Raw genomic sequence first — 22626 nt, forward strand, 5'->3', positions numbered from 1 at the left:
TATAGAAAAAATTAGCCGGGCATGGTGGCGCATGCCTGTAGTCCCAGATACTCGGGAGGCTGAGGCAGTAGGATCACTTAAGCCCAGGAGTCTGAGGTTGCTGTGAGCTAGGCTGACGCCACGGCACTCTAGCCCGGGCAACAGAGCGAGACTCTGTCAAAAAAACAACAACAACAACAAAAAAAACAAACAAACAAACAAAAAAAAACAAACAACAACCTCTCTCTAAAAATAAATAAATTAATTAATTAACCATTGTTTTCAGAAGTTGTATAGTCCTTATGCAATAATTGCCTCCCATAAAATGAAAGGACAATAATATGTCTGATTTCTGAAGAGGTCCAAGTAATACCTCTATTAGGCAAATTTCATCTTCGATGGACTCCGCTTTATGCCATGCCACTTTGGTACTCAGAGATTTAAGAAAGGGCAGAGGCAGCATGGCCACTTGTACAGAGCCCTCCTTCTGCTCTGCATCTCCACCAAATCAAAGGCTGGAAAGGATTAAACAGCCCAACATCTATGTACCTGAGACTTTGGCAAAGAAAAATCATTTGACTTAATACATGAGCCAATGTAATTTTAATTTTTCTCCTTTTCATTTTTAAATGGACTTCAACTCCTTTAAACCAGATAAGCACTGCTGTGAAGAAGGCCAGCAATTAGAATAATTTTATTTATTCAAAAGCAGGTACCTTTGAGTGGATTGAAAATGGAAGTGTAATAAAGTCTTGAAAAAGTCTTATGCAAAGAAGTCTTATACCGGATAAATGTGCAAAGTAAGACTATTGGCAGACATTATGAAAACATTTAGAATCTCAAATATATATTCTCCTGCCAAAGTAACTGAGGATTGAGATGGCGATGCTAGGGATTTCTGGAATGAGATCTGAGTATTTGGAGTGATGCTCAATATTTTCAACTTCATAGGGAGAGGATAATGTAATACTTCCTAGGACCTGGCGAGAACTGTATAGCATATGCTTATACTTCTGTAAATCCTCGATGTGATTTAAAAACCTATGCTGTAAAAAGGATGATGCTTCTGCCGGTTCAGGAAGTATGAGACCATCAAGGATAGGTTAGAAGACTTTTGAAGGGGCCTAAAGCTATGATAGAATATACAAGATATTAAAAACAATAGGAGATTGTGCGTGATGGTGGGGTTATGGGGTGGAGGTTGAATGGGCAGAGCAGAAAAAGAATAGTTACCAAGTTTAGGGACCTTGGGAAAGTTCCTTAACTTCTCTGTGCTTTCATGTCTTTATTCTAAAAATAAGTTGTAAAGTGCCAGACAAACATGAGTTACTACTAAAGAAGAGAGTTACATTGTTAGGTTGTTTTCCTGAATAACTCACCTTATGTTAATTCTAACTCTCATCTAATTACTTCAATTAAGTGAAAGCATGACAGTTTGCATGACTAGAAAAAATAACCATAAACAACCTTGAAAATAAAGACTATGTTCCATTACCTTCATTCCTGCTTAACTCAATGTCAGCAAACAAACCAATCTTAATGATTTGCCAAAGTAGTCCCAAAACCAGATGAGGTTTCCCAGCCCGCAAATCCTCTGCACCAATGTTCACAACGTGACACCCAATGGCAGAAGCGGAGTTCAGTGCCAAGTTCAAGTTTTCCTGCAAAACAGCCAAATTACACACTTGCTTCTTGATCTTTCCATTTTTTTTAGCAGTCTACTTCTCTTTTCACTGAAAATAACACTCAATGAGGAAATTAATATCCTGTATTAATTTCATCCAGATATGATCCACAGAAAACAATTTTCAGATTTTAATGTTAAAAAGCATTGCTAAAACAACTCTCAGCCTTATGGCTATTATCTTTTGCAGAATTCCATGGGAAGTTAACTTGGTATTTTTATTTGGTCCTTTTTGAATTATGCTGACACTAAAGAAAAAGGCTGAGTGACCGGTGTAAACATATCCATGTGAGTAAAGTGTTGTATTCTGAAAATGCCTAAATGAGAGTCCAAAGGTATTGCATATACCTGAAAGAGTCGTAGAAGTTATGGATGTACACATCTCAAGGGGTGCCCTTGCCTGAGGGAATTTTGCTATCTACTGCCAGTCTAATTAATGCTCACTTGATAGAAAAGAGAAATGCTTCATTCCTTAAGCATGCCAGTCAAACAAGAGCTTAAATATTTTTGCTTATTTACACAATGTTCGAACACATTATGGAATGAATGAAAAGAACATAGTGCTTTGGAGTTAGACTGGGATTTGAACCTCAGTTCCAACAATAACCTCAGGCAAGTTAAGAGACCTTTCTGTGTCCCAGCTCTCTTTGTAAAATCCGGATAATAACCCTGAACTCAAGAGTTGTTATGAGGATTAATTGAGAACACACTGAAGGCAGAGCCTAAAGTCTATAGAACAGGTCCTCAAACAGCAATTTCATGGAAGATGGATGGGAGAACAACACATACCTGAATGATGAAGGGTGTAAGTTTCTTCTTGTTGATTGCTCTTTCGTCAATTGTATCAGGAACCGAAAGGTTGATCATTTTACTGAAACAAAAATGAAAAAAATGAGTTGATTTACTTTTAAAGAGTTTGTAAATATTGACAAACATGTCAAGGCAAATTAAAAAAAAAGGCCAAAACATTTTTATTAGTTGGGTATTTCTGAGTAGGGAATTGGGACATGTTTTCTCATTTTAATTTTTTTTTTGTTTTTTTTTTGAGGCAGAGTCTCACTCTATTGCCCGGGCTACAGTGCCGTGGCGTCAGCCTAGCTCACAGCAACCTCAAACTCCTGGGCTCAAGCGATCCTCCTGCCTCAGCCTCCCGAGTAGCTGGGACTACAGGCATGTGCCACCATGCCCGGCTAATTTTTTCTATATTTAGTAGAGACGGGGTCTTGCTCTTGCTCAGGCTGGTCTCGAACTCCTGACCTCGAGTGATCCACCCGCCTCGGCTTCCCAGAGTGCTAGGATTACAGGCATGAGCCACTGCGCCCGGCCTCATTTTAATTTTTTTTATTAAAAAAAAATTGTTTGTAGAGATCTCACTATGTTGTCCAGGCCAGTCTTGAACTCCTGGCCTCAAGTGATCCTCCCACCTCGGCCTCTCAAAGTGCTAGGATTACAGGTGTGAGCCACTATGCCTAGCCTCTCATTTTAATTTAAAATTTTTTTTCACATTATCTTATAAGAATGAATAACTTAGATACTGAAAAAGAACTTTATGAATTAATGGTAAGAACAGATAAAGTCCCATATTGAAAATGAGTCTCCCAGATTATACAATTCACAATTAAATATTACCATTTATCCACAAAGCAGTAAAATTAGTTGAGCATGAGATTATTTCATTCACCAAATGTTTACAGAGTGCCTCAACAATGAGCCAGACACTATATTTGGTGCCAGTAGTACAGTGGTGAGAGAAAGATTATTTTAGTTAGATTATAATCTGTGACTTAGTAGGAAAAATCTAATTTGGTAAAATTTGGATTTATACTCTAATATTTTAGATGTTTATAATAAATACTGCCCTAATAAATTTTATTTCACATAGAGAAAATCTTCTTTCTTTCCATGCAAAATTTAAATATTACATTTCTGGTCTGGATCTGGGGAAGGGGCGGCAGGTGCCATATCCAGTCTCAAAGGTGGCAAGAAGCCCCTGAAACAGCCCAAGAAGTGCGCCAAGGAGATGGACAAGGAAGATAAGGTTTTCAAGGAGAAACAAAAAGAGGAGCATAAGAAATCTGAAACGCTAAAAGGGAAGACCCCAGTAAATGGCCCCCTGGCCATGGGTGGAATTAAATATGCTGTTTCTTGTACCTGAGGTGATGGTGACCCTTGATTCCATTCCTATTTAAACATCTGGATTCCCTGCCATAACATCTTTTGTCACCTATAGCTAAAATGAAGTGCTGTCTTGGAGCCTGTTGTGCATTTAAGAACAGACTTTTGTTAAAAAAAAAAAAAAAAGAAAAATCATTATGGTGGCTCATCATCTCTTTAGTTGTTTTCACTCAGCCACTCCTGCCTTATCTGTGAATTTAAAGTAAAACCAGGCTGGCTCACGCCTGTAATCCTAGCACTTTTGGAGGCTAAAGCTGGAGGATCACTTGAAGCCAGGAGTTCAAGACCAGCCTGGGCAACACAGTGAGACCCCATCTCTAAAAGAAAATTAGGTAGTTGTGGTTGTATGCACCTGTAGTCCCAGCTAATTGGGAGGCTGAGGCAGGAGGATTGCTTGAACCCAGGAGTTAGAGGCTGCAGTGAGCTATGATGACCCCATTGCACTCTAGCTCGGGGAACAGAATGAGACTCTGTCCCCCCCCCAAAAAAAACCAGCAATAATAAAATAGAGCAAAAGCAGCCCAGAATCCTACCAGAGTCTGCTCTTTGGTCTTTGTTCTACTCTAAATTCTATATTGCTGGAATTAAACCAACTCATTTGGAAAAAATATTACATATTAAGTAAGTAGTTCTATATGATTACCTCCCTCTACTAAAATACATGGTAAATTATTTCTTTAGTGCCTATAAATGGACTGAAAAGGGGATATTTTTATTTTTATTTTCTTTTTATTTTTATTTCAGCATATTACAGGGGTACAAATGTTTAGGTTACATATATTGCCTTTGCCCCACTGGAGTCAGAGCTTCAATGAAAAGGAGATATCTTACATTTTAAAACAACCAAAATTATCTTATTGCAAAAAGAAAAATTTTATGTATAATACACTGTCATATGAAATATATCTATTGCATCATTCTAAGCACTCTGTATTTGGTAACTTAATGCTCACAACAGCCCTGTGAGGTAAGTACACTAAGGTGGAGATCATAATGGATGGAAACTAAATGCAAAGGGGTTGGATATCTTTTTTTTTTGAGACAGAGTCTCACTCTGTCACCCTGGGTAGAGTGCAGTGGCATTGTCATAGCTCACTGCAGCCTTGAACTGCCAAGCTCAAGCGATCCTTCTGCCTCAGCCTCCCAAGTAGCTGGGTCTACAAGCACGTGTCACGATGCCTGGCTAATTTCTCTATTTTTTGGTAGAGATGGAGTCTCACTCTTGCTCTGGCTGGTCTTGAACCCCTGAGCTCAAGCGATCCTCCCACCTCGGCCTCCTAAGAGTACTAGGATTACAGGTGTGAGCCACCGCGCCCGGCTGGGGTTGAATATCTTGATCACGGTTGCACAGCTACTGAGTAGTGAGACTGAACATGAGGCCAGGCAGACTGATTATGGAGCATGTTCTTAACCACTGTACTACGCTGCCTCTATGAACAGGAGCATGGATCAACAGTGTTGATAATCTTCTATCATTTCTGCCAAGATATTGTTGCCTACGGGGCAGCAGCAGTGACAAAAAGAGTTTTCAGAAATAGGTCATTGGAGAGGGAGAACTGAAGAGCAGCCTCTTTTTTTCTTTTGGAAGCTACAGTCCTTTAGAATAAATAGATACTGACATACTTAAATTCAACAAAGTTGTAATGCTCTGCTTGCTCAGCAATGAGAAGAAAATGGAAGCTGACAGCTTCTCTATAAAGAGGTCCCCAATCTATGAGTTTTAAGTTCACGGACAGATCTAGGGATGAAATGAAAAAGGCAGAATCTGCATAATTTTCCACTGTAATTATTTCCTGAGGTGAAGCTGTCAAGCATACGGAAACGAATCCATCAATTATGTGGAAGACAATTTTTGGAAATCTGGATAAAAAACAACCTAACATCTTACCAAAGCACAATTCCATCACCAACAGCTTTGAACAGGTCATCAGTGTTTGGGTTCATTGGTATAACATGTCTGCAATCAGGATCATTTTCCAAAGCTTTGTTTATCCAGTTAACAAAAGCATATTTTTCTTCCTCTAAAATTATGTTAAATAACAAGACGTTAGTTCATACTCTCAATTAACTATTTGAAAGCCTAAAATAGTTGTGCAGTCATGCTGAAAGTTAATATGTCATAAACACATGGCTATTCTCTTTAGAAACCCAGACACTTGGGTACAACACGGTGGCTATTAGGAATTACAAAATTAACCAAAAGAATAGAACAGGTTAACTAGTCCTTAGAGAAGTTAATTTTCCTTTAAGAATTCCTTAAAAATTACGCTTACGTTACTGTAGAACTCCACTGTAGTAAGCTCTACCATTACTCAGATTGTGTCATGTCTCTTGCAAGCTAACGAAGCCATACAATAAACACCTATAATGCCTTTGTGACAAGTATTAGTCCCAGCCCCCAAATACCTGTCACAAAGGACTTTATTCTTAATCAGGAGGAAATGTTTTTCTACAGCCCCTCCTTGCCCTTAGGGCACCCACCCTACTTAGTTCATTGTATTAACCTAATTCATGTGAAACTACTACCTGAGTAAGAATGCTGTGTTCCTTCACTGGACAACTCTGAGGTTCCTCCCAGAGCACAAATACCTTCTTTCCTGTTGATTGCTTTGCGGAAGGTCTTGGCAATATCGCTGCTTTTTACCTCTTGAAAAATCTATTAATAAAAATAACTTTGTTACAGAGTCGCGATTAATTTTAAATTGGGCACAACAATAAGCATATTTATCTTCTCTCATATCTTGATCATTTACTTTTTTTCCCATAGGTGATGAGTGTTAATTAAAATATATGGAGAATTGGAAAAGTTTTGAAATGCTAAACAAGTACTATTGCTGCTGAAAATGAAGCGTAAGTCAATTGCACACACTTGTCAAAAACATTAAGTGCTACATGCATTGAATCCACTTTAAGCCAAAAACTAGCGTGGTTCAAAGGCACAGGTAAATCTGTTAATTTTCTGTGAACAAGGGAGGCTTTGTTTTTTTTTCCTGGAGAGAAAAGGCTGAAAGATCCCCCTTCTTTAACCACAATTCTTAGTGCAAAGAAAGATAAAACTTTATGACTCAACCAAAAAACTATTTTGTGGTCTAATGCGGTAGCTCAGTAAAGATTTGGTTCGATGAAAAGTTACAGAATAATAAGGTGAAAAAATGTGTTAAGCTGGCAGTAATAGATGACTATTGAGAATAAACACCAAAAAGAGATTTTTCAGTGATTGTCTTGTTGGGGTATTTATGAAACCCAGCTTCTCTTCACAGTAAGGAACATGGCTGAAGAAGTTAACTTGTACATTCTAATTGTACAAAAGCAAATTTCACATCCTAGTACTGGATCACCACTTGATTGAAATGGATGGGCATTCTAAAGGTTTGTCTATATATTCCTGAAATACTGCGATTTACCTATTCCTGAATTTGTTCCTGATCTACCAATGTGCCTGGCTGATTTAGCCACTGCCAATAAAACAGGAGCAAGATGTAGCAACTTTATAAAACTTTCTGTAAGTGATGTTTAGAGCTCCACTTGAGGAGACTTATCAAAAGAAACTTAATGGAAAAGTCGCTGAACAGATGCAAAATAACTCAAAGGTCTTTAGAGTTATTGACCAATACACACACACACATCTCAGGAGGATGCAGCGTACATCTGAGGTTCATAGAACAGGGTCACAAAATATAGCAGTTCAGGTTTGTGGCTGTCAGAGCAGAAATCCTGCCCGTGTGACACTAACCAAGCCTTGTGTCTTGTATAAGACTGTGGGCAAGCTGAAAGGAGTGCCTTTTTAATTTAGTCTTTCCAGGAGGGTACCTTTTTGTAATGAATCCATCTAGAGGAAGTGATTTTTTGGTGACTGGTAGAAAAGTTGCTGTGTATGTTGTCAGAAGCCCTATCACAAAGTCATCTTTCCCCACTACCTTTCCTAAATCCTGACTTTCCTTGGACTTATAAATACAATTTTATTTAGGAAAAGAGTAGGCAGTGAGTTTTACAAAAGTCAAGCTTACTCAGTTTCTATAGCTATGATTTTGTGCTATACTCACAATTTCAGAGGTAGAATTTTAGAATGGATGTGTGTCGGTGTCTATATCTGTATATGTATACAGATGGACAAACACACGCACACACAGACTACTGTAAATACTGCACGGCCAATGAAATCTCCCTTCTTCCTCTATGGCCATTATACTGACTTTTACTAAGTATCAGTAGTGTGGAGGTGGCTCACGTATTCCAGGTAATTTTCAAATTAATAAAATTGTTTTTACTTACAATCTGATTTTTTTTAGTCCAACTTTTCATTTCCTTTATCCAAGCCAAGACTATACAACAAAATGGTTACCTGGGAATGTAGCAAAGCCTTAACTGTGATGCATTTTAATCCCATAGCTCCCCTTTGATAACAATGAAAAGACATTATTCACTAGTCTACCTCATTGTGAACGCTGTTTCATTTAGTAAAACATTGTCTATTAAGTTAAAATCTGAAAGGTGTGCATTTCCTCATGCCTAACATACCACAAATCACTGCAATGACTAAAAATGTTGCTGCCTCAGAATGAGATATGAAGTTATTTTTATGCGTGCTCTTGCTTCAAGGATCATTTATTTCTAATAATTAGGTTGTTTCGATGATCACAATATCAGCTGAAAAATAAATCCAAATTTGTGTACATCATGGAAAGAGGAATTATTCAAATAAACAAAAATGTCTCTGCTGTATATCCTAATGCAATTACTTACGTAGCTCTCCTGAAACTCCTTATGCTTAGGAATGACATGCCAAGTTGTAATTAAGTTTGTTGATGTTCAGTTGTCTTACAAAAGTTACATGGCCTTCATTTCCTAAATAGTTTGAAATAAATTATTCTAGCTAGGCTCAAATTTTCAGTTTCATAGTATCTTCCTCTGTTCCTTAGATTAACATTTTTTATAATGATAAGAGAAAACTGAAGATTTGGATACCCATTCAACTGATTCACTACACGAGAATTTGCATTTTACTTTCTACTTTAGCAAAGAAATTGCTGGAGTGGATGATAAAGCTATTTGAGTATAAGCTTTGGCTTAACAAGAATCTGTGAAATCAGAGACAGCACAAGGCCGACTACTGTGCTGGAGTCCTCTCAATGAATCTTTTCAAAGCTGCCCTGTTGTGATACTAATGAGCTCACTGTTTTGTGCTGTTTTCTCTACACGACGAAGGACTTGCTTTATCCCCTTTGAACAAATTCCTGGTGTACTATTCTCAGGAAGCAATATCCACTCTTATTCTATACATCTTTTTCGGTCCCCTTTATGGAATATATATGTTTCTTACTCCTTTTATAAGTTTCATCGCCTTTCTCTCAAAGACCCTCAGCAGCCAGCTAACTCCTTTTGACCCCAGAGTTAGCTCAGCACAGGACTAGTGGCCAAACCAAAGCAATCCAGAGGCATATGACTTAAGAAGGAAAAATTTCAGAAAGAATTGCAAAAAAATATTGACTGGCTTCCAGTGTTTGGGATTTGTTTTTCAAAGGAGAAGGTTTGACTTTTTCCTTTTTTTAAGAATCTGTTGTAGGCCTAAACTTAGTAATAACTGGAAAATAACACTGCTTTTTTAAAAGAGAGAAATAAATTATTCCCACAACTAACACCTATGTAGCATTTACTATATGCCTGGCACTGTGCTAAGCACTTTACTTATATTATTTAATCCTATGAGGTCAGTACTATTAGTAAAAGTCCTAAAAAAAGTCAACAATTTATTACCATTACACAAGAGCAAATTTCTTGTTGTGAAAATAAGACTTTAATGTAGCCATCTCTTCTGAAAGAACTTATTGCCATACTTGTCTTTAACAGGAGGAAGGGCAGTGGGAGTGGGGTGAGGGGTAAGAGATACAAACCTACCTATTTAGTACAATGTACACTATTCTGGTGACTGGTGCACTAAAAGCCCTGACTTCAGCATTAGACAATTCATCCATGGAACAAGAACACTGTACCCCCTAATACTCTGAAATAAAAATTACTTTAAAAAAAGGAAATAAATCCTATTATCTTGTAAGTATAAAAACCCAGTCATTTAGTTTTAAAGTGCTTAGCAGAAACAAAAGCAAGGTGTTAAATTTAATTTTCGCATTTCAAGTTTACATATATTTATTACATATAATAATTTTGGGACTCTTTTCTGCCCTATATATTCTTCTCCAAAATTAACATCTGATTTTGGAGAATCACTATTAATTATTAATCTGATTTTGTTTGCAGCGTGGTTGCAATTAACACTCTTAAGCAGCAATTCAAACAAAAAGCAATAACCTAACATGCAAGAACATGTTTATTTCTATTTCCTTACACTAATACCGACAGGAATAACACGCTTCCTATTTCTTGAATAACTAAGCTCTACCTATATTTTGTTTGACAATGTGTAAGATGTTTCACTGATGACAAAGCAGATTGGAGCGGACAGACGGACAGACGGACAGACGTTTGTTTAAACTCCTCCCTTCTTTCTTTCAGTAGGGTCATGGTAGTACCATTCTGAAACTTCAGGCAGGGTTACTTTACTGTCCCTCACATTCCAAACTTCTTGAATAGCAGGGAGGTACCTTGAAAAAGCCACTAGTCCTCTGTGTAATGTTGGACAAGTCACTTCCTTTTTCAAAAGCCCAAGTTTGTTTCTTTTAATTTGAAAAGTGAAGGAATGTAAACATACTGATTCCTTCCAATTCTAAAATGTATATTTTAATCTAAAATGTCTCATTAATGTTTTATTTTTTTAAAAAATCCCTGGTGTTACCAAAATTATTATGCATGTTTTTACTTTTTGAGAGTATATTAGGGTATTCACACCTCCTCACTTAAAAGCCACAAACAGCTGTGTGGAAACTACAACGTTTCAAAATCTACAAAATTATACAAGACATTTCCATGATTTTGTCCCTAATAGTACTGGCACACTGCAGATCCTAATGATTTCGGTTTGTTCTTTCTAGGAGATTAAATTCTACTAGTAAAAAATTCCGAGCAGTAAATTGTATAGAAAACAACCAATTGCTTGCTGGTTTCTTGGGTCATTTGGGAAAAAAATAAGAAAGAAAAAAATCAACCAATAGTAATTAACTGCTGCTCTGAGCTGCTTTAAATACACAATTAACATGCAGTTACAAGGGGAGCAAGTTATAAATCAAAGGACATGCAAGTGCTCAAATTGAAAAATCAACTGCAACTTACTATTGAACCTAGAATTCAAAACAAAGGGCTTTGGCCAGAACTGGAGACAAAAAACGGTGGGAGGAAATCAGTATTTCAAAAGAAAAGGGCAAGAACTATATCATTATAATTATGACACAAGTCTGCATTTTTAAAATAATCAACACCCTCACCAAATGCTGTCAGCTGAGTAGACAGCATTACTCGGTTAGTTTGCTTCTTGAATTCCTACAGTGTTCTAAAAGAGTTAATTCTAATCAGAGAGAACATATCAGAATTTCACTTGCTATATAGTGAGCCATAGTTACTGACGTTATCATTTCAGCTGTCTTGAGGCAAAAATAAACCATAGAAGAGGAGGCTAGGAGTGCTAGGAAGTTTGTGATAAATATTAGGCACTAATTACTAGTTTGCAATATACTGAAAGGAATGCCTAATAAGATCTAGTCAAACTCAGCCTTAAATTAATAATAAATACATCAATAAAACCTTAAGTGCATTCTTTTTTTTTTTTTTTTGAGACAGAGTCTCACTCTGTTGCCCAGGCTAGAGTGAGTGCCGTGGCGTCAGCCTAGCTCACAGCAACCTCAAACTCCTGAGCTCAAGGGATCCTCCTGTCTCAGCCTCCCGAGTAGCTGGGACTACAGGCATGCGCCACCATGCCCGGCTAATTTTTTCTATATATATTTTTAGCTGTCCATATAATTTCTTTCTATTTTTAGTAGAGATGGGGTCTCGCTCTTGCTCAGGCTGGTCTCGAACTCCTGAGCTCAAACGATCCGCCCACCTCGGCCTCCCAGAGTGCTAGGATTACAGGCGTGAGCCACCGCGCCCGGCCAAGTGCATTCTTAATTGAAGGAAGAAGCAAGTTATTCTTTAATATATATTTCAAACACTGCGTCAATAAATACAGACAGAAAGTGGTGCAAGGCTAGAAAATCTAGACCTCACTTACTAGCAGCCAAAAAGCATTAGGCTTCAACAAAGAGCCACGTGCCACACATATCCTGTCCAGGCACTGAGTAGGAACACCGAACTAGGTGCTTGGCGGGCAGAAGAATGAAAAAATCAGCCCCTAACCTTTAAGAGTATTTGATGATACTACAGAAGAAAACACAAATTTTAAATGCCTCTTCTAATGGACTAAAAAAACATGCTTCTAACTTTTAATTATCAAAATTATCATCCTGGAGAAAGCGGTACAGTTAAATATCCCTACCACAAGAGTAAAAAACAACTTTTTAATCAGAAAGTTCACCTCAGGAAGCTTCCAAGACTGTGAGTCACGGTGTATCATTAAAATTTTGGAGCACACTGCTCACCATGGGAGAGAGAAAGAACATTTCAAAGATGTCACTTAGCACCTTGAAAAATGCCCTTTAATGATGCCCCAAAATGAGACTGTTCATCCTACACAGCGAGCATCTCGCATCGAATGGTACCTTTGTTTCTGTCACTGTGCTTTTTCTCAAGTCTTTCGTTAAGATATTCTGGTGGCTAAAAGAACTAACAAAATTTAAGTAGGCAGGATGACAAATGTTATTAGTTATAATGGTACTAATATGATATATTTAGGAACTTAACATAATAGTACTTATTATACTATACGATCTCACTAGACAATACGTTACTTCTAATAATGGTGAATTTTCACATACTTACATAAACAAATTCGTCAAAACTTATCTTCCCATCCTTATTCCTGTCACCATCCAGCATGAGTTTCTGAATAATTTCTCTCACTTTATATCCTGGTAATGGCATATTAGCTTCCTTGAAAAGCTCATGAAGTTCATAGTCACAAATGAATCCATTGCTGTTGAGATCTTTGTAAAAAGGGAGAAGCAAAGAAAGGGAAAAAAATTAAGAGAAATATTAGTTAACTTATTAAGAGTATTTTCCTTCATTTGAGGTTCAGTTCTTAAGTTCCCCTAAATACAATTTTTTCTTATTGTGTGGCACCCTAAGGTTGTTTGAAAGGAAAATGCACATTTTTTTTTTTTTTTTTTGAGACAGAGTCTCACTCTGTTGCCCGGGCTAGAGTGAGTGCCGTGGCGTCAGTCTAGCTCACAGCAACCTCAAACTCCTGGGCTTAAGCGATCCTACTGCCTCTGCCTCCCGAGTAGCTGGGACTACAGGCATGCGCCACCATGCCCGGCTAATTTTTTTGTGTATATATATTTTAGTTGTCCATATAATTTCTTTCTATTTTTAGTAGAGACGGGGTCTCACTCTTGCTCAGGCTGGTCTCGAACTCCTGACCTCGAGCGATCCACCCGCCTCGGCCTCCCAGAGTGCTAGGATTACAGGCGTGAGCCACCGCGCCCGGCCGGAAAATGCACATTTTAACTGAAAGAACAAGGTTTTACATCATGGATCCTGTACTTTAAATTATGCATAAGTAGTTTTATTAAAAAGAGCATCCCTAATTTCAAGAAATAGTTAAGAAAATTATGATTAAATTGTGGAGCTAAGAGAACTTTTTAGAAAAGAATTAATTAGCTGTTAGGAGTTTTATTAATATGTTCCTCATTCTTCCATTGGTCTAAAAGAAGTTTTATGAATTTAATACTGATTATTTTTCAAAGCACACCTGAAATTAAGCAACTACTTTCAGTGCCAGGTTTTTTAAGAGTTAATGTAAACAAACATTAATCCAAGACCAATACAGAGTTCATAAAAATAAATGCAGTACCGAGTAAAGCAGATGTTTAACATGACTCTATAAATAATCCTTTTATTTTTGTGCTACTGTAGTTTTAAGAGTATGTATCAAAGTGCTGATTAAATGAATGATGCTTACTCTGAAGCTGTTAAAAATGGAGGAAAAAACTGTCCATGAACAAAAGTCAATTTATTGAGGGAAAAAAGGGCTAATGTCCTGAGGATTATAACTACTGGAGTATATTGTTTTGTGTGAATGAAGTTCACCAGCAATTTCAAATACCTTCTGTTCAATAATGTTTTTATTCCTTAGTGCCACTGTTTTTCATATATAAATTTAATTATAATAGAAGGAAACAATGCGAACAGAGAAATGACTCAAGATGGCAACTGCACCATCCAAGGAAATGTACTGTGAATAAACTATGTGATATAGTACTTAAAAACTTTGCACTAGGTACTCTTCTTGGGACTGGGGATACCACAGCCAACAAAAGAAAGTCTTGCTCTCAGCCAGGCACAGTGGCTCACGCCTGTAATCCCAGCACTTTGGGAGGCTGAGGCAGGAGGATCACTTGAGGCCAGGAGTTCAAGACCAGCCTGAGCAACATAGCAAGACCCCATCTCTACCAAAAAATAAAACAATTTAGCCAGGCATGGTGGCACACACCTGTAGTCCCAGCTACTTAGGAGGCTGAGGCAAGAGGATTTGCTCGAGCCCAGGAGTTCGAGGTGCAGTGAGCTATGACGACGCAGCTACACTCCAGGCTGGGCAACAAAGCAAGATACCGTCTATAAAAAGAAAGAAAGGAACGAAGGAAGGAAGGAAGAAAGAAAGAAGAAAGTCTTGCTCTCAAGGAGCTCACATTCTAATGACAATGAATAAATAAAACATGAAGTATGACCATAAAATATAGTATAATATAACAATATAAGGGAAGTGCTAGGAAGAAAAAATAAAGCAGGGTAAGGGGTTAGACTTAGGCTATTTTGACTCCCAGGGGACACTCAGAAATGTCTAGAGACTTTTCTGATTGCCATAACTGGAGGGTGGGGGAGGAGGGGCGCAGGGAGAGGATGCTCCTGGCATACAGTAGGTAGAGGCCAGGGATGCTGTTAAATATCCTACAAGGCATATGACACCCCCCGCTGCAATGTGCAACACAGAATTATGGAGCTCAAAATGTCAACTGTGCGGAAGCTGACTAGCTCTGAGTTACAGTGACACTGAGGGGCAGGAATGGTGGTGGTGCTATTTAGACAGAATGGTCAAGGAAGGCCACACTGATGATGCTCTATTTGAATGAAGAATTGCATGAGGTAAGGGAGCAAATCGTGTATATCTGGGGAAAGAGATTTCAGTTAGAGGAAACAACAAATTCAGTCTGTGATGCAGCAGTGTGATTGATGTGTTTTAGGAACAGCAAAGATCCAGCATGACTTGGGCAGAGTGAGCAAGAGGGAAAGTGAGGCATAAGGTCAGGGAGCTGATCATATGCTCTTCTAGGCCATGGAACACATTTGGGAATCTTTTTCTAAGTGTAATTCGAATTAGCTAATACTTTGTCACTTACTAAAATATTAAATATCCTATATGAAACCATTTCACTAATATTTTGAAGGCTGATGAAGTTCTATGGTTAGTGTTACTTTGAGTACCAAATATTCTTAACCACTGTTTACTACATTTTAAATCTATCAATTGAAGCTTTGCATAGTGGCAGTATCGTAGCCAATGAGGTTTATCCAAGGCACGATTATAGATAATTGAAAACTTTTCCCAGTACCCCCCCCCGCCCCCCCGCCATGACGACTTGAAATATAGTCGGCATTGGCAATTTTTGATAGTCTCTATGGAGACTGAATAAAAAATAAATAAATAAATAAATAATCTATCAATTCAAATATCTGTACTTTTAAAACATCAGTAGCAAACCACAACACTTGTGCAAATCACTTGTATTTCCTTCAAGGTAAAGCACTTAACTTCCCTAGGGCATAGCTTCACTTTCTTTGCTGTGACTTTATGAAAGGTCATGCATCAAACTCTTTATTTCTACATATAAAATGTTTACATATAGAAATCAATCCAGCAACAACATCTGCAGTTGCTAAAAAGAACAAAGTAGGGCTCATGGCACTAGGGCAGAATTTTAGCAGCTCTTGTTGTATGAAAAGTCTTGGATTTAAATACACCTTCTCTCATGCATATATTAAATACTAATCTGTTTCTCCCATTTCCTTTATAAACTTAAAATGGAGCTCAGTACTTGGGAGTAAGTGTGGTATAGCGAAAGGTGCACAGCATAGTTGAAGGGACACGGGATCTAATTTCAACTTGGCTACTAATTAGCACAAGTCACCTCTTCAGGCCTTAGTTTTCTTATCTGTAAAAGGGTGCTTTGGACCAAACAATCTCTGAAGTTCCTTTTCCACTCTACCACTCTCTGATTCTAAACAGGAAGCACACAAAAAATTTTAAAAATAAAAAAATAAATCAGAACACATAGGACTTCATAACCCCCTCTCCCACACACATTTTAAAAACTGGAAATAGAATCATAATGCATATTAAATACAGATATGGAGTGGTAACATTCTGATCATTACTACACCTCATTACCTAAATATAATATTCTTTCATGTTTATGGTATCTTCAGAGAAGGAGATAGTTCATTCTTTTTAACTATCAAAACTCTGTCTGCTTTAGTAACATTTTTATGTTTTTGAGACAGAGTCTTGCTCTGTTGCCCGCACTAGAGTGCCAAGGTGTCAGCCTAGCTCACGGCAACCTCAGACTCCTGCCTCAGCCTCCCGAGTAGCTGGGACTATAGGCATGAGCCACCACGCCTTGATAATTTTTTCTATTTTTAGTTGCTCAGCTAATTTCTTTCTATTTTTAGTAGAGATGGGGGGGGGTCTCACCCTTGCTCAGGCTGGTCTCGAACTCCTGATCTCAAGTGATCCTCCCGCCTCGGCCTCCCAGAGTGTGAGGATTACAGGCGTGAGCCACCACACCCGGCCCACTTTAGTAATTTTTGATAGAAAAATATTTTTAAATGTATTCTACTTTTCCCTGACTTCTGAATTGACATATAATGAGCACAATTTAATCTTCTGTTGTTGACTCCAGTTTAGACTAGTGTATATAACAGATACTCAATAACAGTTCTTTTGGTAGTCTCAGTGATATAATAGAAGTGGAAGGTAGAGATGTTTTAAACTAAATATTGAAGAATTTAGTGGATTTAAAGCTCCATGAAACTGACCAAGGCCCTAAGAGTCTATCTGGTAGTTTATTTGTATTAGGCAGAAATAGAAGTTTAGGTAACAGGGAGAACTACCATTTGCATGAACCCTCTCTGAAATAACCTCTGAGCATTAATTAGAAGACAGCTCAATGATGTGATTAAAAGATGCCAGGAAGTAGCTACCCTAAAATATAACTGACATAAAATAACCACATGCAGAAACTCTATTTCAAAGTGAGGGTAGCAATAACAGATGCTTTTAGTAAGTGACAGGAAAATTTTAAAGGGGGTTGGAGGAATACAGATCTGTACAGCTGGGCATAGTGGCTCACGCCTATAATCCTAGCACTTTGGGAGGCTGAGGTGGGAGGATCACTTGAGACCAGGAGTTTAGGACCAGCCTGAGCAAGAGTGAGACCCCGCCTCTACTAAAAATAGAAAAATTAGCCAGGTGTGGTGGCTCTTGTCTGTAGTCCCAACTACTTGGGAAGCTGAGGCAGGAGAATCGCTTGAGCTCGTGAGTTGGAGGCTACAGTGAGCTATGATGACATCACAGCACTCTAGCCTTGGGAACAGAGTGAGACCCTGTCTCAAAAAAAAAAATGTAATTCCATGGCAATCTTCTTAATGGTTTCACAGATTTGATAAAGAGTCCTTTAAATATTTTTATCTCCCACCGCAATACATAACATAGTGCCTTGCATATAATAAGCAATGGAAAAAAATATTTTTGTAGAATCATTGATTGGCAGGTATTGACCAGGGAAAGAATGCTCTATTCCTAGATGAGCACTTTAAAAACAAAACTAAACAACAATGACAAAAAATACAGAAATAGCATTCAAAGACTGAATGGCAATTCATCGGGAAACCAAAACTTGACAGAAATATCCCTTAAATAACATTCAATCTCATTCCCTTTGTTCTAATCCTGTCCCCACCCAGGAGCCTTCAGATCTGTAATTTGGTTTTCTAAGCGAACACACCCACCAAGGAGGGCCCAAGTAGACAACCAGTGATGGCTGTCAGGTCAGGATCTCTCTCTCCTTTCAAGTGTAGAAGTCTGCCTTGGTTTTATTAAGAAAGGCCATTCGCACTTGTTTAGCATGAGTCACTCCAGAGCAAACCGAGTACCTATTCTGTGGGTAGATACCCACTGAGCTGGATACCAAAGATACAGAAGTGAATCAGACAGAACCACTCTGCCCTACTTGAAACTGTGACTTCAAAATCTTTGTAAAATGTTTGAGTCACTTGGGATATCTGTCCTTTATCCTTCCTAGGACGAGAAGAACATGTGTCTTCTTTTAAGTGTTTTACCTACTCGGCTATTTTTTCTTATTTTATCAGCAGATGTTAATCTAGCTTATACTACTTCCCATGATCAAAGGCATTTTAGTGTCAGTACTAATGAATTACATTGAGCCTTTCTTAGAGGTCCTAAATCATATATTTTGAAGAAAAACGATTTCAATTTCAATAAGAAGGCAGGGAGAGCCTAAAAAGGCGGCTAGCAATTAATTTTACAAAATCTCCCAGCTGGTAAAGTACTTGAAACACAAAATAGCATGCAATTATTCTCAAAGAGTTTTATGCTAATTTTATGTCCAATCCCCAGTCGAAAAAAAACAAAAACACATCCTCAAACAGTATCAGGGATTTAATGTGCTTTGGAAGGCCAGAAAATGAGGCAGCATAATGCCATCATCAGTGATGTTCACCAGGTGCTTAACACTTTTTGTCTACTTCTAAGACTAACTTGTCACAATTAAAAAAAATAAACATAAATGCTGATGACTATTAAACCTAATTTTTTCCATCTGAGAGAAGTAGCTCCATTTTAAAAGCTGCTTAAGTGATAGTCTTTGAGTTATGCTTTCCTCATTTGTCAAATGAGACGGTTGAGAGACATGAATGATTCCCAAATAATAATGCAAAATGAATTTCGGATAATTTTTCATTATTCCATAGCAATACAGTAAAAGCTACGTGGCAAGTTTCTCAAAAAGACAATTGAATTTTTTAAATCATAAGGGCATATCCTTATTTGTTGTTAAAATATCCATTTTAAAACAAAGCGATAGAATTAGAATGTTGCTATTTAGTACGGTGAACATTTTCTATTCTGAGTTTTGACATAAACATGAGAATCTAATAATAAACTGACCCAAAAAACACAGACCTAGATTGAAAGCAGTTTTAACAACTGGAAACTAAAATCACAACCACCAGGCATGATGACAGTCCTTATTGTCTCATTAAAGCAGCCAATATTCTGGAACCCCTTTCTGGCTCACTTGCCACTTGCTTATTAACTATGCATGGGTATGGGGTGGAAAAGGCTCTGCATTTTGAGGACTATTCTGTTCCAGTATTGTAGTTTTCACACAGCTGATAAAGTCAATATGAATTACCCTACAGCTTATATGATCCAGAGCAGTCTCGATGTTTCTGCCAGCACGTCTCAACTTTTTGGTTCAGAAAATATGGTCAGTATGGGTGGACGTTAACAAGCAGCAGGGAAGAAGAAACTCCACTTAACCACTGAACAAAGTTCCAGCAGAAAGCGCTAAATTTCAATAAATTGACTAAGTGTTTTTGTTTTAAAAAGTAAAAAAAAAAAAAAAATCACTATAATCTTAAAAAACCACTAAGAGGCTCCCAGTGCTGCACCAGACAGGCCCATCTTTCATATTGGCTACTGAATTCATGAGAAAAGAACCAAATGTTACAAGGAATTCATATTCTCTCTCACTCTCTGATGACACATGTAGGCTCACATCTGCATTTTGTTCTAAATGAAACCTCATTATTCTTTTTTACCAAGTATTATTTTAAATGCCAGTTAACTCCCCCAACACCCTCCCCCCAAGAAACCTTAAAGTAAATAAACTTATTATACAGCCATGTTCCTGCAGAAGTTTGAATCACACCAAGAATGCATATCCTTAAAAGGAAATGTTTTCCCTCCCCTTGCATCCTGTTATTTAAGCTATTTTAAGTACTTGTCTGGAGAAAGCTGAGCCAGAACTCAAGTGGTTTTGATTTTAGCTGCTGTTTTACACTGCCCTTGTCCAGGTGGTATGTGGTACAATCTGTCACTTCAAACGCATCTTTTGGGGTGCTACTTTGTCTTATAAACCTGACAGTAAGAAAAAGACCGAGATTTCCTTTGACCCTCAGGGTGCGTGTGTGTGTTGCTTTAACCATCCTTGAATCTGTCTAAATCTGGTGTCTTTCTTTATAAAGCGGTCACATATTGTGTGCCCTCATCTGCAACACACATGCAACCTCTTTATTAACCCACTCTGGACAGTGCTTTTTAGGACTTCAAGAAGAAAACCAATCAAGTGCAAATGCATATACTTTCAGAAAAGCTGGATTTAAAAGTTCAATTTAGTTTGACCAATACATTCCACAAATTTTTTGCACTAAAGAAATGACAAAAGGAATCTACATGTCTAACAATAACAGATACACACACACACACACACACACACACACACGATCTTCAATGCCCATTAAAGCTCACAAAATACTGATTTAAAAGACTTGGGCAAAAGAAGAATTTAAACTATATTCCATCGTAAGATCTAAGCAGTAAAGTCAAGCTTTCATTAGGCATTAAAACCTTACAAAAGGCAGCTGCTAACTATTTCCAGATGCCTGTCTAAACATGGGGTTTGCCTTTCACAGCTTATACCTTTTGGGGTAGCTCACTCCAGCATACATAAGAGGCAGTTTAATGAATCCCAGCTAGGGGTAGACTAGAGGTTGATACATTAGAGTTCACCCTACTGGTGGATTCCCAAAGGTGGACCTCAAGTACTGCTCAAGGCTGGACAAGTTTAGAGGGCTGAAGACAAGGCAATAAAAAATATTTATCCATCCTTTTGTGATTCACAATTTCTGGTGGTTTGGCCACCATTTTTCACCTGCTGCCACTCTACTGTTTTAAAAATACATACATACCTATATACACGCTCACATGAGTGTTCTCACACCCATGTTGCTTTTGCCCTTCCCCGCACACCCACAGATGTGTGTTCCTATCTTCCACATAGTCAAAACAAAGTTTTCAGACTATCCCAGGACCATCACTTCCAATAATCCAATTCAAGACTAAATTAACTAATAATTAACCGGATGGTAGAGCAAAAGAACACTGGTTATTTTTTTTGCAGATGGTGTGTAGTTTTTATTTTTTAAGGCATAATTAAGTAAATATGCACTGGGGTAGTTTTATTGAATACTGAAAGTAAATTAAAGTACCATGTTTTTTGTGGCATCATCCTGATGTGGTTTTTATATACTAGAGAATATCAAGTAATTTGAAACAACTCAACTTCCTGGGATGAGAGAAGTCTGGTACAGCTACAATCACCGCAACCAAAATTTTTTGGCTTAGTTTGGTGGGCAACCTCAAAGGAATACACCCACACTATTCCTAGTCCCTTAAGAAACCTCGTTATTCTTTTATTTCAAAAGTGTTGAATTCACGTTTTAAAAAGCTCAGTAGAGAGTGCTTAGGAGAGAAAAAAGTCAGATTTCAAAGCATTTGCAGGACTCAAGCAAACGTGCAAAGATTTACAATTTACATTGCATGAATTTGCCTTTATGACAAGTAATCATCCAAATGACCACTAGCTTCCATAGTGAGATTAAAGTCTTAGAATGGAAAACATTTTATAGCTGGTAAATATTGATACCTAAGCGTTCTGCAAAGTCTTATTTATTCTTCTTTAGAAAGAAGTTATACAGTACTGCAGCATTTAAATCAAAACAGTAACATTATAAAGTAGGAAAAATTGGAGCTAAGGTTTCTGCTACTGGGAAATACTGGAAAGAATTGTTGAGAAAATTAAAATAATTATAGGAGCTTGGAGCTTCAAACTAAGCAGGTGCAGAAAGTGAAAGGAGAACTTTAAATTCTAATACTCAATTTATTGCTAGTAAAGAGAGTTTCAAAGCACTATTAATTGATTGAACAAAACCTACGATTAGTGGTAATTACAGAGGTTTTCTCCACACACTATGATTTTGCTGAATTTCTAAGGAGATAATCAAGGCTATTATTGTTAATAGATGGGGAAAATCATATAATGATTTCCACATTTTGTCACAATTGAACTGAGACAAAGTAGTCTTCCCTACTCTCTGCCACCACCTCTACCAAAAACAACAACAACAAAAAAGGAAACAACTGTCTTTAACAGGAAAATAAGTTCGAGAGTTACAGAGCCTGTTTTTAAAATAAAGTTTCCCAGAATTAAAAAAAAAATTCTATAACACCTTTTAAGGTTGCCTGAGGGCTCTGTAACTAACAACTAAAAGCTACAAAGATTTTTTAAAAGAAAATCAAAAGACTCAGCTGGGTCTTTAAAGGAGTTTCTAAAAGACACACTACACACAAGCCTTTATTATGCTGAAAAATATATATAAATTTTATGTGCTACAATTTAATGGCCAAAACCTTTAATAATAAATTCCGCTATAATGAAAATCTTTGTAACAAAAGCCCTTTGAATGTATAGTTGATAATGACAAAACCCCAGTACATCAAAAGACTATGTATAGTTCCTTGGGATTCAATCAATTAAATATTTATTGAGAACCTAACATGTGTGCAGCACTGTGCTAGATACTGAGTGGGGGATACAAAAGAATAA

The 22626-nt window shown here is 37.5% G+C and overlaps 1 protein-coding gene and 1 pseudogene across 8 annotated transcripts in view; one reads left to right on the top strand and one right to left on the bottom strand.

The window, feature by feature from the left end:
• The window catches only part of PLS3 (plastin 3), a 75045-nt gene that overhangs the window by 11956 nt on the left and 40463 nt on the right, over window positions 1-22626 (bottom strand). For 7 of the 8 annotated variants that reach the window (XM_069464003.1, XM_069463995.1, XM_069463999.1 and 4 more), the window contains 5 exons: window positions 12704-12867; window positions 6365-6494; window positions 5727-5859; window positions 2453-2534; window positions 1475-1640 (listed from right to left, as the gene is read on the bottom strand). In XM_069464003.1, the coding sequence (XP_069320104.1) occupies window positions 1475-1640; window positions 2453-2534; window positions 5727-5859; window positions 6365-6494; window positions 12704-12867 (675 nt within the window). The remainder of the gene's footprint in view (window positions 1-1474; window positions 1641-2452; window positions 2535-5726; window positions 5860-6364; window positions 6495-12703; window positions 12868-22626) is intronic. The other variant, XM_069463998.1, reaches the window with a different exon arrangement.
• LOC138379209 (U4 spliceosomal RNA) lies at window positions 15412-15565 on the top strand (annotated as a pseudogene).

The sequence above is a fragment of the Eulemur rufifrons genome, chromosome 30, assembly GCF_041146395.1.
Source record: "Eulemur rufifrons isolate Redbay chromosome 30, OSU_ERuf_1, whole genome shotgun sequence".
Lineage (NCBI taxonomy): Eukaryota > Metazoa > Chordata > Mammalia > Primates > Lemuridae > Eulemur > Eulemur rufifrons.